Consider the following 13,893-nt stretch of genomic DNA (forward strand, 5'->3'; position numbering starts at 1 on the left):
AAAAATCGGGCAAAAAATGAAGTCCAGAACAAGTGGGACAGGCAGTGGGACATGTGCCTGCAGCACATAAACGCAGTCTATCGCACATAAACCCACAGATTTTATGGAGTATATGATTTGTCTCGTTGTAAGCTTTGAAACAGTATATTATACACCTAAAACAAACACATGTATCTTAAGTTATAGCTTTCGAAACATATCTGAAATTTAGTGAGACATGCACATGTCTCACTAAATTTAGTGAGACAATCAGTGGCACATGTCTCACTAAATTTAGTGAGACAATCAGTGGGACATGTGCTTGTCTCACTAAATTTCAGATATGTTTCGAAAGTCATAACTTGGGCTACACGTGTCCGTTTTGGGATTATAATATACCGTTTCGAAACTTACGATAAGACAAATCAAATCTAAAATCATATACTCCATAACATTTGTGGGTTTATGTGCGATAGGCACCTGTCCCACTGCCTGTCTCACTTATTCTAGACTTCATTTTTGCCCAATTTTTCTATATTTTCAATGATTTTTCTTCATTTCTCAACTCAAATTAAGCACTTTAACAAATCACATTGTTTTGTGAATGAAAAATAACAACATTTGCAACAAAACCCAATTTTATTTCAAACTTAATTGATAAAATTAATAGATTAAATGTTTTCATTGTGTAAAAGAATAAACTAATTTTAAGAAGCTCTCCAATTGATGATTATATCTTCAATTATGTAATGTTTGTTTGATGGAATTTGTTGATTTATTGAGAATAGTGAAGTTTGTTGAGTGTGATGAAGGTTTGTTAAGTTATTGAGGAAGATCCGTATTTAGTTGTGCTGAAATTGAAAAAGTGGCATATGTTTGTAAATTTGATGAAAGTGATGAGGGTAATCTAGTCCAAAAATAAGGTATTTGACTAGTTATGATAGAAAAAATTTTAAGAGTTAAAACTGAAAAACACAAAAGTTTTATGGCTATTGTTACAAATTTCCCTTTTTTTCTTGAATAGAAGCGCAAAGCCGCGAAAGACTGCTATGAAGGCCAAATTGGTAAAACCACATCCAGCATCTTCACATCCACGTGTCTTCTCGTGAATCGTTTCAGCGATCACCTCTTCACGAGATTCTGCCATTCGGGTCTCCGCCCTGTCCATCACACTCGCGATTCATCCATCTCGACTCGAGTCTAAAGTTTCTCCCTTCACTCAGACCGTCTCGACTCGCTCCTTTTCTCTTCTCTCTCCCACCGAGTCTAAATTCCAACAACTCAACTCCTCACTCGCTCTTGTAACAAAACTCAAATCACCGGAGCGTCGATTATGTAGAAAATCTCTTAAAACGTTCCTCTGTTGACTTCCACTTTACACGATTCAGATGGCTCACAGTCACTTAATTGCTCTCTTTCTTTTAATTTCATGTACGCTTCCAGCTCTCTACGCAAGCGACGGTGACGCTGATCCGATTTACAAGTACAGATTTTCAATTAGTATACTTTTTGCACTAATAATGTTTTTCATTTTCTTTTTCCATTATTTTTATTATGAAGTACTAGCACCGTTGTATTGACGAGCTAGGGTTATGTTTGAGGTAAGCTTTAGATTTCAAATTTACTAGAGGAGAAATTTATTTTCTGCTACGTGGAGAATATTATTTGTGGAAAGTGCTTTTGAGTAAAGTGATTTCCAAAAGCACTTTTGATTGGTCCAATGGATGCTGAAAGCACTTTTGGAACCTGAAGACTCGTTTATTGTTAAGTGATTCGCTGTCCTGTTAGTAGTTTTGACTAAGATTGGCAGCACAGAATGCATTTAGTTTCGACTTAAAGTTTGGCATGGTGTTTAAAATTGGAAGATTAATTCGGCCCTTGATGTTTGATGATTGAAGCTTGCCTATGGAGTTGCGGTTTTGACTTTTGCTGATGCTAGCTTGATCACATCTGCCTCTTGCCGTTATCTGAGGATCTGTGAAACAAAATGTTGATTATGCTGAAGACTTAATTTGATGTTCTGATTCTAAAACTGAGTTGTTATCTTCAGCCTTAAGGCCACTTTTACCTTTTAAAAAACAAAGTTAGGCCAGTCAAGATTGTGGTTTTAAAGCCTTGGAGTCCCCCATTTCTTGGGACACTTTGAACGTGTTACCATTTATTTGATTTTAAGTATTTTATTCTTACGTTTTTATTTCCCAAGCAAATTTCACACAAATTCATCGTGCTACATCTGTTTATGCTATTGTGATTTTTTGTACTTTTAATCTTACTGTTGATTGACATAGACTTTTGGTTCTGATGGGGGATTAACTAAACCTGGGAATTGTCTCATGCTAAAAAAATTCCATTAGTCTATACTTCGTGTGCATGTTTTTTGCTTGTGGGACGTTATTCTTTATTTTACTTATTGATTTGCAGGGGTTGTGTGGAGCAGTGTGAGAAAACTGGATGCGTGGGGGACAAATGCTTCCAACACTGTAACTTTTCATCTGATGGAAAACCTATTGATGGGCCATGGTATCTGCAAGAACCACTCTATCTCCGGTGGAAACAATGGGATTGCAGCAGTGACTGTCGATATCACTGTATGCTTGCTAGGGAAGGGGAGAGAGAAAAAGTTGGTGACAAGCCTGTCAAGTATCATGGGAAATGGCCATTCCGCCGTGTTTACGGAATTCAGGTTGTTGCATAATTTTCTGGGGCACGTTTTATCTGTAAATGTTATTACTTGTTAGGCTGATTTAGTCACCTATCTGCTCTGCCTGTTCAAATGTTATTCATGTTTCCAGGAACCCGTTGCTGTTGCTCTCTCTGCACTCAATCTTTCCATACAATTTCATGGGTGGATGTCCTTCTTCATCCTTCTGTACTATAAGTTGCCTTTGAGACCAGATAAGAAAACTTATTACGAATATACTGGTTTATGGCACATCTATGGCATCCTAGCAATGAACTCCTGGTTCTGGAGTGCTGTTTTCCACAGTCGGTAAGCAGTCCTCTTCTATATGTACCTTTAGATCTGCAACAAAATATTTTGCTCTGTGGTAGTATATCTAGAGAATAGCTCTATAAGTGGGCTTTAGTTTTCTGCCCAACAGCAACACTTCATAATCTACTAATTTACAGTTTGATAATGAGCCTATTCATTTTCTTGAAAAAAGTGAGAACTTTATTCATGCAGCAAATATTGTTTGGAAATGTGTTTTATTCTTCTCACTGCATCTGATCCTTCTCTCAGTGCTTTCTGAAACATTTTTGAGAAGCTGGAAAAAAAATTGTTTTCCTTCATGGTAAAACCTTGCATTATTGTACCAGAGGGAAATGAGCTACCTCTAATATCTTTTCCATAAATCTTATCAAGTAAAATGATTATCTGAATGTCTCTTTTCGTATTTTATTTTTGTAGTTCTTTGTGCCACATTGTCGCTTGCTTAGCCCCATCTGACGTTGCTGTTTTCTAATTTGATTGCAGAGATGTTGAATTGACAGAGAAGCTCGATTGTTCTTCTGCTGTAGCATTACTTGGTTTTAATTTCATTCTAGCAATTCTGCGAGCTTTCAGCGTCAGAGACGAGGCTGCTAGGGTCATGGTTGCTGCTCCATTGATTGCATTTGTGACAACTCACATCTTGTACCTGAATTTCTATAAACTTGATCATGGTAATTCATTTCTTTTAATGAGTTTGACTTGCAATGCATGAGAACACATCTCAATTTAGAATTGATCATGGTAATTCATTTCAATAACACTTGTCTGGACAAGGAACACTATATATGGTATGTCCACGTTGATAATCCTATGACAATAGCGTCGTTTCTCATCTGCTTTGTTCACATGCTATTACTATAACCTTTTCTCAACCATTTGTAATCAACCATCAAATTTTGTTTACTCCTATGTCTGGTCCGTTCTCTGCAAAATTTCTATTTACATGGCTTTTTTTATCCTTTTGCATTTTTGTTAAACTTCACTCTTGGATTTATTTACTTTAACACCCCCCACCCCCCCCCACCCCGGCGCACGGGTGGTCCAAGTAATACCTGTAGTGCATTTGTAAGTTTGATTCTGGCTTTTGCTGTCATGCCACTCATTATTTCAACTTCCTTAGTAGACTTAGTGTTTAATTATGCAAGACAAATACTTGGAAATGTGGTGCAAACCTATTTTTGATATCACCACACCCTTGGAAATATAATCTGAAAAGACTGTGAATTGACAAAAACAAAGAGAAAAGGATGGGAAAAAAATCGTGTCAATTCAGAATTTGGCTCATCATGTTAATATCTCTGTTTCTTGGGTTCTGTTTTTACTGTAGTCAATCATATTGCAGGCCTAAACATGAAAGTATGTCTAGCAATGGGCGTAGCTCAACTTCTCATTTGGGCAATTTGGGCTGGTGTTACTCGCCACCCATCACGCTGGAAGCTGTGGTTGGTGGTTGTTGGAGAAGGCTTAGCCATGCTTTTGCAGATATATGATTTCCCACCCTACCGGGGTTTTGTGGATGCTCATGCTTTATATCATGCTGCTAATATTCCTCTAACATATCTTTGGTGGAGCTTTATCAGAGATGACAGTGAGTTCAGGACAACTGCTCTCCTGAAAAAACCAAAGTGAAATTTCTTCAATCAATACATGCACCAATCATTTCCAGCCGATTGTACCATGCTCGCCAGCTATTCAACATCAGAATGTATTCTCTTATCCCCTGATTTCTATATTTTCCAGACTGCTCAACCTGGCAGGTCCTGTTGTTTCAAAATTTTTGTTTTTCATGGCACGTCATTTTTCTTGGAGTCTATGAGATATGTTCTTGTAACAGAAATCAAATTCTTAGATCTTCATGTTGGCATTTTTCCCCTACCCAATTAGTTAGTTCGGTAGGCGGAAGTCACACGAAATTAAAGTATCTTAACTTTGCTGTAAATTCATTATTATTTTCCATTAGCACGGTGGTTCGCTGTTTTCTATCTTGTTCAAGGTAATGGATGCGGGATTTTGTGCGGTGAGATGGATCAGCGTCTCAGTCTTTTTCCCATGGAAAAGGTTGCGGCCTGGTTTTTGGTTTTAACTTGGTCTAAGAAACTACAAAACAGAAAAGCCACTATATTTATATCGAAGTGTGAATCCTTCATTCCTTCTATTCTCATTTCTCAATATTCTTACAGAAGTAGAAGAACAATGTGCAATAAGAGAATCCACGCAAGTAGCCTGCTTGGCGCGAACGCTGGCCGTTGTAGATGGCTCCTTTATGGGCCTTCGATGCTTGGTTCTTGGGTAATTCCCTTTAACCTCCATTTGCAATAACTTTTTAGATATTGTTCATTTAATTAGAGTTTTTATTAGTTGAGTTTTTACTATAAAAAAATTATAGTTATTTAGTTGTCAATAAGAGATTTGACAAAAATTATAAAATTATTTTAATAGGTTAATTTTTTGAAGTAATGTCATGAAAAAAAATGAAATAAAATTGCGAAATAAGTAAAGGGTTAATTCTGCCCTATCCCTAGATGTTTTGACATTTTCCACCACACCCCCAAATGTTTTGACTTGTTAGTGGGGATCTAAATCCGTTAATTTGACCGTTTATTCTAATGGTCAAAGGGCAAATTCAAAATTTCATGCCCTAAATATTATTTGACGATGATAAATTAAATTTATTTGATAAGTTAATTGATGAGATTATTGGATAATTGCATTTAATTAAGAGTTTTTAATGTAAATATCAATTATTGGATTAGCAGTTTATGTCATTTAATCCTTTTAAATTCAAGATAAGGGGCATTTTTTATATTTAACTAAATTTCAAACAACTCCATTAAAAATAACTGTCAAATGAACAGAATGGGGGAACTGCGAAAATTGTTGAAACATTTGGGGGTTGGATGAAAATAACTCATAAGCAAATAATATTTTGGATATTTTAACATTTTAAAAAAGTATTTCAACCTCTATTTTTAAAAGTTTAAAATTTAAACTTTTGTTAAAAAAGAGGTAAAATAATTTATTTAATCTTTAAAATTTCTAATAAAAAAAATTTATGTAATTAAATAAACACTTATAACTATTATATAAATCATATTAAACAAACACTTATTCGGATAACAGAACCAAGGAAGTTCCATGGGCCTATTGCTTTTCACATTTGGGTTGTTTCAAATCTTGTCAGATTTGGGCTTTTATCATTAAAAAAAAAAATCGTACTCGTTAGAAAAATGACACATTTTAAGGAGGGAGGGTAACCTTCCAGCCACAGAACAGAGTCCGGGACAATGGTGACAGCCTGAGACCCCACTAGCACCTCACTAATAATTACCCATTTTTCTTCGAAAGAAGCTTAAAAAGGAAGGTAAAAGGAGCACGTAATTGGTAGGCCCTTTGTAATAAATCAATTTCAAGGCTTCGCAGTTTTCTCATTTATTTCAAGATATGATTTGCACCCGATAATGTCCATACACCATAACCAATTGAGTCGCGAAAATGGTTGGTTGTTGTCAACAAACGAACTTTATACTCTTTTTACTTTTCACATGGGCATTTTTGCCCATATAATTAAGCAATTATATAACATTACACTCACTCCCATGTACTAGTTAAAAAAATAAGTACGGAGCCACAATTGTGTATCCCTATTGCCACCACCAATATAAATCCAAAAAGAATCTAATAAAGCAGAGCCCGTTTGATTACTGCTTCACTAAAACTTCTAAACTAATTAATTTAAGGGAAATGATAAGTATAAAGAAGAACGAGAAAAAAAATGAGAGAATGAAGCATGTGCTGAAAGAAGAGAGTGAGGAAACAAAACGACAGCTTGAACTATAATTTCTCATGTCTTTTTCTCGTTCTTCTTGATATTTAACCGCACTCTTAATTTAAACAGAATAACTCCATAAGGACACGTCAGCATTACTTTCCACGTCATCCTCCTCATACCCTCCACAATTAGACTGAGGTGGTGGTGGTGGTGGCAACAGCATCCCTTCGGCCATGTTCGTCAACAATCTGGGCATCCCAAAAACCGCTTCTTCGTCCATAAAAAACACATCATCCGACATTGTCGTCCTCTCCGCTGCTTCTTCCTCGTCCATCTTGTCATCCCCCCTCCTCAAATCCTTCTCGGGCCGGAACGCCTCGGCCGCCTCCGCAGCGGCCTTCTGAATATCCTTGGGGTCAGTGGAAGCCGGCAACGGCAGCCGCCAAGAAGAGTCAGCGAAGTTCAAACAAGCCAACCTCCCCCTCAAAGCAATCGCCGCCACGTCATGAGCCCGCGCCGCCATTTCGGCGGTGGGAAATGTCCCCAGCCAAATCCTCGACTTCTTGTTCGGCTCCCTCACTTCACAAACCCACTTGCCCGAATCCCTCCTCCTCACTCCCCGATACACCGGATGCCGGGTCTCCCGAAACTTCTTCCTCCCCGCCCGCTTTTTTGGATTGCTCGACGCCAACAACACCACGTCCTCGTCCGAAAAATTCCCCACACGTGACTCTGGCGATGACCAGCTTGATAGAGAATCCATCCAATCCAGGTACAATAATAAGTTCAGTGCCTGAAGTGACTAAGTGTCTCTTAACTGGCTGTGTGTGTGAAATCTTTTAGATAGAAGTTAAGACTGGAATGGACCTTTAAATTTGAAAGGAAGATTATAAATTTCTAATAGGTGGCTTTGCATTTCAGAAACGCGAACACGGAGATGATAAGGAGACAGCTGGAAATGAATCCACGGATTTTACATACTACGATGTTCGAAAGTGGGACCTGAGCTCGCTACCAGCTGTGTTTAGACAAGTTGTGAGTGCTTCATTGTTTGACACGTGTTAAATGAAGATTTTTTTCCCCTGATATTTTTAACTCTATTTTATTAAGGGAATGAACCCGTACTTGTCAGAGTCAGAGTCAAACTTCAGTCTCAATTTTATATTATCCGTTTAGCTGTTAATTATGAGATCATGTAATAAATACACGCACGTTGATAATTTCGACTAAAAATTAAAAAAACAAAGACTTGACTAGCTTACAGAATCTGTAAGCTACGGACTGCAGCATCAGCCGTTGGATGTGGTTGAATGTGGAGTGAGAAACTAAATAATAGACAATCGGATGGTGGGATGACGGGAGATGTTTGTTCGGATGGTGGGATGATGGGAGATGTTTGTTACAGAATCTGTACCATAGACAGGTCCAAAAAACAATTACCAGTTAAAATTTTCAATTAAAAAATATATATATTTAAGTTCGGTGGATGGGGAAGGATTTGATTGTTCTAGAAGTAGTAGTTCCTGGAAGATCTCGGCAGTATGAAGAACAGACGGGGTTGGAGGCTGACGTGGCGAGAGAAGACAACAAGAAGCCTTTTCGAAGTGACGTCACACGATGTCCAAAACACGGGTTGACAGTTAGGTTCCCCGCCCCCAATCCCCAACCGCCTCGCCTCATACACAAAACAGGCTGTAGTTTTTCCCGCGGTTTCGCGTGGAAACGTGGCAATTCGACCACCCGGTGACTTATTCTTTATTTATTTTTTCCTTTTAGTAAGTTGTATGTGTAACAGTCAAGTGAATCGACAGTTGGAAGTAACTGAAGAAGGAAGTTGGTGAGGAAAGTGAGAGAGTCAACATCTTCAGAGTACGGACAAAAGCTATCACAACTGACAATGTGAAAATCGAATCTCAGCTCAAACCGCGTTTGGAGAGTGAAAGTTAGGACTTTTTCTTTTTTCTTTTTATTTATCTTAAAAAAAAGATAATTATCCACTAACCATATAATTTTTTAAATTTTTTAAAAAATACATAAATTTTATTTTTTTTGGGTTAATTTTCACCTAAAATTATAAAGTGTTTCAGTTGTCCACTACCATCTTAGGATTTCCCTTAGGTGCAACAGTGGCACCGTAGCCTGATCCACCATCTTAACTATTTTAAAGAAATTAACATAATATTATTAAAATAATAATTTTACCCCTAAATAAAAAATGACTATTTTACCCTAACTAAATGACAAAAAAAAAAGATTGCAAAACAAACTGAATTATTTTCATAAATAAAATAAAATATATGCAACTTAAACAGTAAATATTATTTGTATTTATATTTTAATTTTTTTAATTGTGCAATTTGATCGGATTTGCGGATTGGATCCGAATCGGATTCAAAGTCAGGTCTTAGATTGTTAGTCGTAAACGACGTCGTTTTTGTATGTTTAGGTAAAATGACAATTTTGCCTCCATAATGTCAGCAAAGTTATAACATGTAGACGCAAGTGGACATGTGCAAGAAAATATAATTTTAGGTGGAAATCAACCAAAAAAAGAAATATATGTGTATTTTTTTAAAAAGTACGAAAAAATAAGTGGTCGGTGAATAATTGTCCTAAAAAAAATTAACACAAATGCCCCTAACGTTTTAGCACTAAATACACACATTATCTCCTTTTTAAGTTAGATCATGATAGTTAACATTGCGCGTGTGATTCCCATTTTGCTAACTTCACAAAATTAATCTTAGAGCGAGGCTATTGGCACCCTTCTATATCTCTTCTGAAACCCCACTTGTTTTGTGTTTACAAATTTATCCTTTATATTTTAATTTATATTAAAAATAAAACTTTACCTAATTAAACACACTTACATTGTTTTCTTAGTCTTTTTCTCCATTATAAACTCTTTGAATCTACAAAATTTGAAAAAACAATGAATTTTCATAGAATAGGAATTTGATCGAAAAACAAACTATGTTTTCAAAGGAAAGATAATTTGATGAAGTTTGTTTACTAGGTTAAGTTTCTTTTTTTTTTTTTCCGGATATGCATATACTTATCTTTATATATATATAGAGTATATATTTCCAACTAAAAAAACAAAGAGAGATGGAGATTAAAATCATAAATTCATGAATGCTATAGTCAAGAATAAATTGAAAGTGGTTTGAAACGGGAGAGGGGGGAAGAGAGCGCTTGATAGAATATTTTTTTTAATTTCCCAGAAGTACTATGCAGTGATTTATTAAGAAATTGCAGCAATTAAAGGTTATTTTAGAAATTAAAAAGGATATATACAAAAAAGGGGTTTGAAGAGAATGTTAGAGGTGTGCCAATAGTCCAACTCTTAATCTTATTAATTTGAATTTGATTGTATGTTTGAATTTTGAAGTAAACAAAAACAATTGAAAATTAGTGGATGTGTCTATTTATAAACCGTTAAAACTTAAAAGATCTATCTATATATACACAAAACTTTAAGGGTATTTACGTCTTCTTATCTTTTTTTTTTTTATAATTTCGTGGGAACCAAACAAATTAAGACAAGTGGGCCAATCTGTGGGCAATATGGCATTGGTGGTGACCACCTGAGAGATTAATTAATCACGTGCCTGCTTTTGACTGAGACCAAGACCCATCCCCTTGAATTAAAAATGAATATGCATTATTAATGGTCCTCCCGCAGTTTCGGCTTTCACGTAGATTCATAGGGTAAGGTCAGTGAGGCAGTGTCCATCACGTGTTTAGGGTCAATATTTGTGTGAAAATGACGAAGAGGAGAGTTTGGATTTGAATTTCGAGTGATTGGGTGGCAGTACCTTGAATTCCAGTGAAAGTGATTTGAATTTATAGTAACCTTTTTATGAATTTATTGTTCTAGGAAAGTGCCCCGTTACTGAATGGGATCAACCAAAACAACTGTACGTATTACCCATACAAGAATTATCTAGTCCAGACTTTCCCCATTAAAAAAATAAATCAATAAAAAAAAAAAATTGAGATAGACAATTATTAGACAAAAACTGTTAAAAGGACCCCAAAAAACAGATCAACTTTTTATAGAATTTTGCGTTACCACACTTGATAAACACAAAACGTTATTTAAAATCCTTAAGTTCCATGATTTTTTTTTAAATATTTAAGGATTTAGTCATCACTGTTCCCTTAAGTATGTTCCTAATTAATTAAATACTTGTATTGGGATCTTTATTTATTTTCGTATATTAAATCATCTGGTATCTGAATACCACATTGGCTCTCGAATAATTCATATTCGAATCGGATGGGACCACCAGGGCGGCAAAACTACAAAGCTCTCCTAACAAGTATTTAATACAACTGCATTCTCAAGTCTCAAACCGAGAACCTTAGTTAAGATAGAACAGTCCCTTACCAGTTGATCTCGAGTTTGTTGGTGCATTGAGATCTTTATAATTAAACATTAAAATAATAATTTATCATTTCATTAAATATATGTATTTTGTTTAGAGTTAAGTTCTTGACGTTGTATTACTTGATACACATGTTTTTTTAAATTCCCCCCCCCCCCCCTCCCCCCACCCATATATGTACCAACATTCCTCTTTTATACAAGCATATTTATAAATGTCTAATTTAACTTGACCTGATTAAAGATCTTAAATCTGCCCCTAAATACACATTTGAAATTAAAATATAACAGTGTATACTAAGAACTCATTACGCACGCGTGCGTATGTAGAATCCAATCACTTAACCATTGACATAATATATATTAAGCAAATACACATGTTTTCAGAAAGTACCATGTAACTATAAGTTGTTGAAGAATATCAGTTAACTACATTTTTATTAACAATTGCTAGTGTTAAGAACTAAATTTACAGTGACTATTATGCCTTCGTCCAAGTTAAGAAAATAATAGACGTTTTAATTCCTGAACATTCAACAAAAATACTAGTCTGGGCCGTTCTTCAATGGCTATGATTAAGAATATTACTAAAAATTTGTAGCTACAGAATACACTTAGTCTTTCAAAAATATAATTATTACAATATGTGACTCTTTTCAAAATATTTTATAGACGCGTTAATTTAATATCAGGTCAAAGATTAGTAGGTTAATGATAACGACCTAACATAAAGTTCCAAATCTCTAAAGCAGTGATTAAGGATCGACATTTCTAAAACAAGAATGCAGCAATATCGCATCACACCTAGATTTGCTTTCCTCTTCACTATTTGATCCCCTTTTTGGTTGCCGCTATTCGAACAGTGTTCCCCAAGGTGAAATGAACTTACCAAATTATGCCGACTGATAAAATCAACACTTAATATTTTAAGGATATGATTGCGGCCTTGTCTCACCCAAGTGTACTCCACATGTTAGAGATTAATCTCTAATTAGAAAATTAAAACCAATCTCTGTGGACCACAAGTTTTTCTTTAATCATCGTCTTTAAAGATTCTATATGTCCTCGCCACTTTTGGAAATAAATTATTAATATTATGGTTTTCCAAAGGGATCTTCATCATTCGATCAATCTTTCTTCGCTTGCTCATCATTCTCGTGCTTCGCAATAAGCAAAAAGCCTTCACATTGAAACGGCTAATTAAGTTTAAGATTTAATGACCAAAATTAACTTCCCGAGCTTAGAGTGTCTTTTTGAATAGTGCATGCAAATTGGCTACTTGTCTCTACATATCCAACCCTTTTAGAAAGCGTAATTTCCTTTCCTTTGTTTGTATACAAGAGATTTTGTCAAAATTTGAGAACATTATTTATTTATTTTTAAATATATATATATATATATATATATATATATATATAAACAAAAGAGCTTTTTGCTCCAGCTTGATGTGAACGTAATTTGACAACTTTTGCTAGTTGCACAAACCAACATCTTCTGTATGAGTTAAAAGAATGTTGAAATATAAAGTAATGAAAAAATCTTGATTAATCCCGGTTCAAAACACCCCTTCTACTAAGTTCTTAAATATATATATATATATATATAACCAATTATGATAAAGTAAAGGCACAACTGTATGATTAAAACGTGCATCGTTGTTTATGACAAACAACATAAAAAGAATCATTGTGATTCTTGAGATGATCATTCAGACCTGTGGAAATCAATAATGCAAATGGTTGGGCCAAATTAACTCTGTAACTGCAGCTAATTATGTTAATGGAGATGCAATGAATTCCTAATTAGGTAGTACAAGCTAGCTAGGGCATTATATGAGATAACCAACAAACTTGAAATCAAGCAGGCTCAAGCTTGTGAGCATGACACTTGTTTTGAATTCCGGTTTTGAAATCAAAGGCTATTTCACATTTTGATACCTGCTGCGGTTTCTGACATTAATGTACATAAAGAGATATTTCACATTTTCAATTCACTGAGATTTCGTAGACGCTAAGTTAACAGCAAAAACAACAGCGAGCCCTCTGACTTATTATATTCAATATTATTAATTGATGGTCTTCTCAGACAAGTTGGTCAGCAAGACCTGAATCGTTGAACATTGGTTCTTTTGTTGTCTGCTATGCTATCCTCCAGCTCTCTTACTTGTTGATAGATTCAATGTGCATAAGATATATTCGAGCAGATTCAAATAGACAAAACTGATGGCGTGCGGACATCACAATAGATTGGACATTAATTCCTGAGATATATGTGTACAAATGTTATCAGATTCAAGATAAATTTTATCTCCAATGAGATTAGGCTTTTGGTATAGTAATTAATGTTCTAAAAGAATTGCGCATACTACTAATTCATAGCCCCTAAGTACAGATAGTGCACTATAACCGCATTCTAAGTTTTTCTAGGTAATCACTCTAACATACATAACTTAATTACACACATTGATCATCAATTGCTCAACATCCTTAACGTTTCAATCAGAAACAATATCTTCTCCTATATATTTCCGCACTTTAATAAAGTACGGAAACCCTCACTAGATAGAGACTATATATATAGAGTTATTCTTTAATAAGGGATTCTTTAAGTTGTTAAGAGTAATGGATAAGCTAGAAGACTAGAAAATTAAACACACACTCTAATACAATGTATTTTTTTTAATATATTGGAGTATATACTTTCTTATCTTTTAGGAGTTCCTTAATTACTTTAATAAAAATACAGGATCCCTCATTGAAACAT

The 13,893-nt window shown here is 35.1% G+C and overlaps 2 protein-coding genes across 3 annotated transcripts; one reads left to right on the top strand and one right to left on the bottom strand.

The window, feature by feature from the left end:
- The first annotated feature begins 1,021 nt into the window (after positions 1 to 1,021).
- On the top strand, positions 1,022 to 4,948 carry LOC18033241 (post-GPI attachment to proteins factor 3). Of its 2 annotated transcripts, none has more exons than XM_024183180.1 (5): positions 1,022 to 1,462; positions 2,401 to 2,662; positions 2,772 to 2,968; positions 3,455 to 3,642; positions 4,299 to 4,948. In XM_024183180.1, the coding sequence occupies exons 1-5, from the start codon at positions 1,368 to 1,370 to the stop codon at positions 4,598 to 4,600; spliced, it is 1,044 nt and encodes a 347-aa protein (XP_024038948.1). In that variant the 5' UTR covers positions 1,022 to 1,367; the 3' UTR covers positions 4,601 to 4,948. The 2 variants fall into 2 exon arrangements, with proteins under 2 accessions (XP_024038948.1, XP_006421844.1); XM_006421781.2 differs by having other exon boundaries at positions 1,023 to 1,462; positions 4,314 to 4,948.
- Positions 4,949 to 6,467: 1,519 nt separating this feature from the next.
- Positions 6,468 to 7,693, bottom strand: LOC18033409 (dehydration-responsive element-binding protein 1D). Its single transcript, XM_006421783.2, has one exon. It carries the CDS (start codon positions 7,501 to 7,503, stop codon positions 6,859 to 6,861), a length of 645 nt encoding a protein of 214 aa, XP_006421846.1. The 5' UTR covers positions 7,504 to 7,693; the 3' UTR covers positions 6,468 to 6,858.
- Positions 7,694 to 13,893: the final 6,200 nt, after the last annotated feature.

Source organism: Citrus clementina, unplaced genomic scaffold (assembly GCF_000493195.1).
Source record: "Citrus clementina cultivar Clemenules unplaced genomic scaffold, Citrus_clementina_v1.0 scaffold_9, whole genome shotgun sequence".
NCBI lineage: Eukaryota > Viridiplantae > Streptophyta > Magnoliopsida > Sapindales > Rutaceae > Citrus > Citrus x clementina.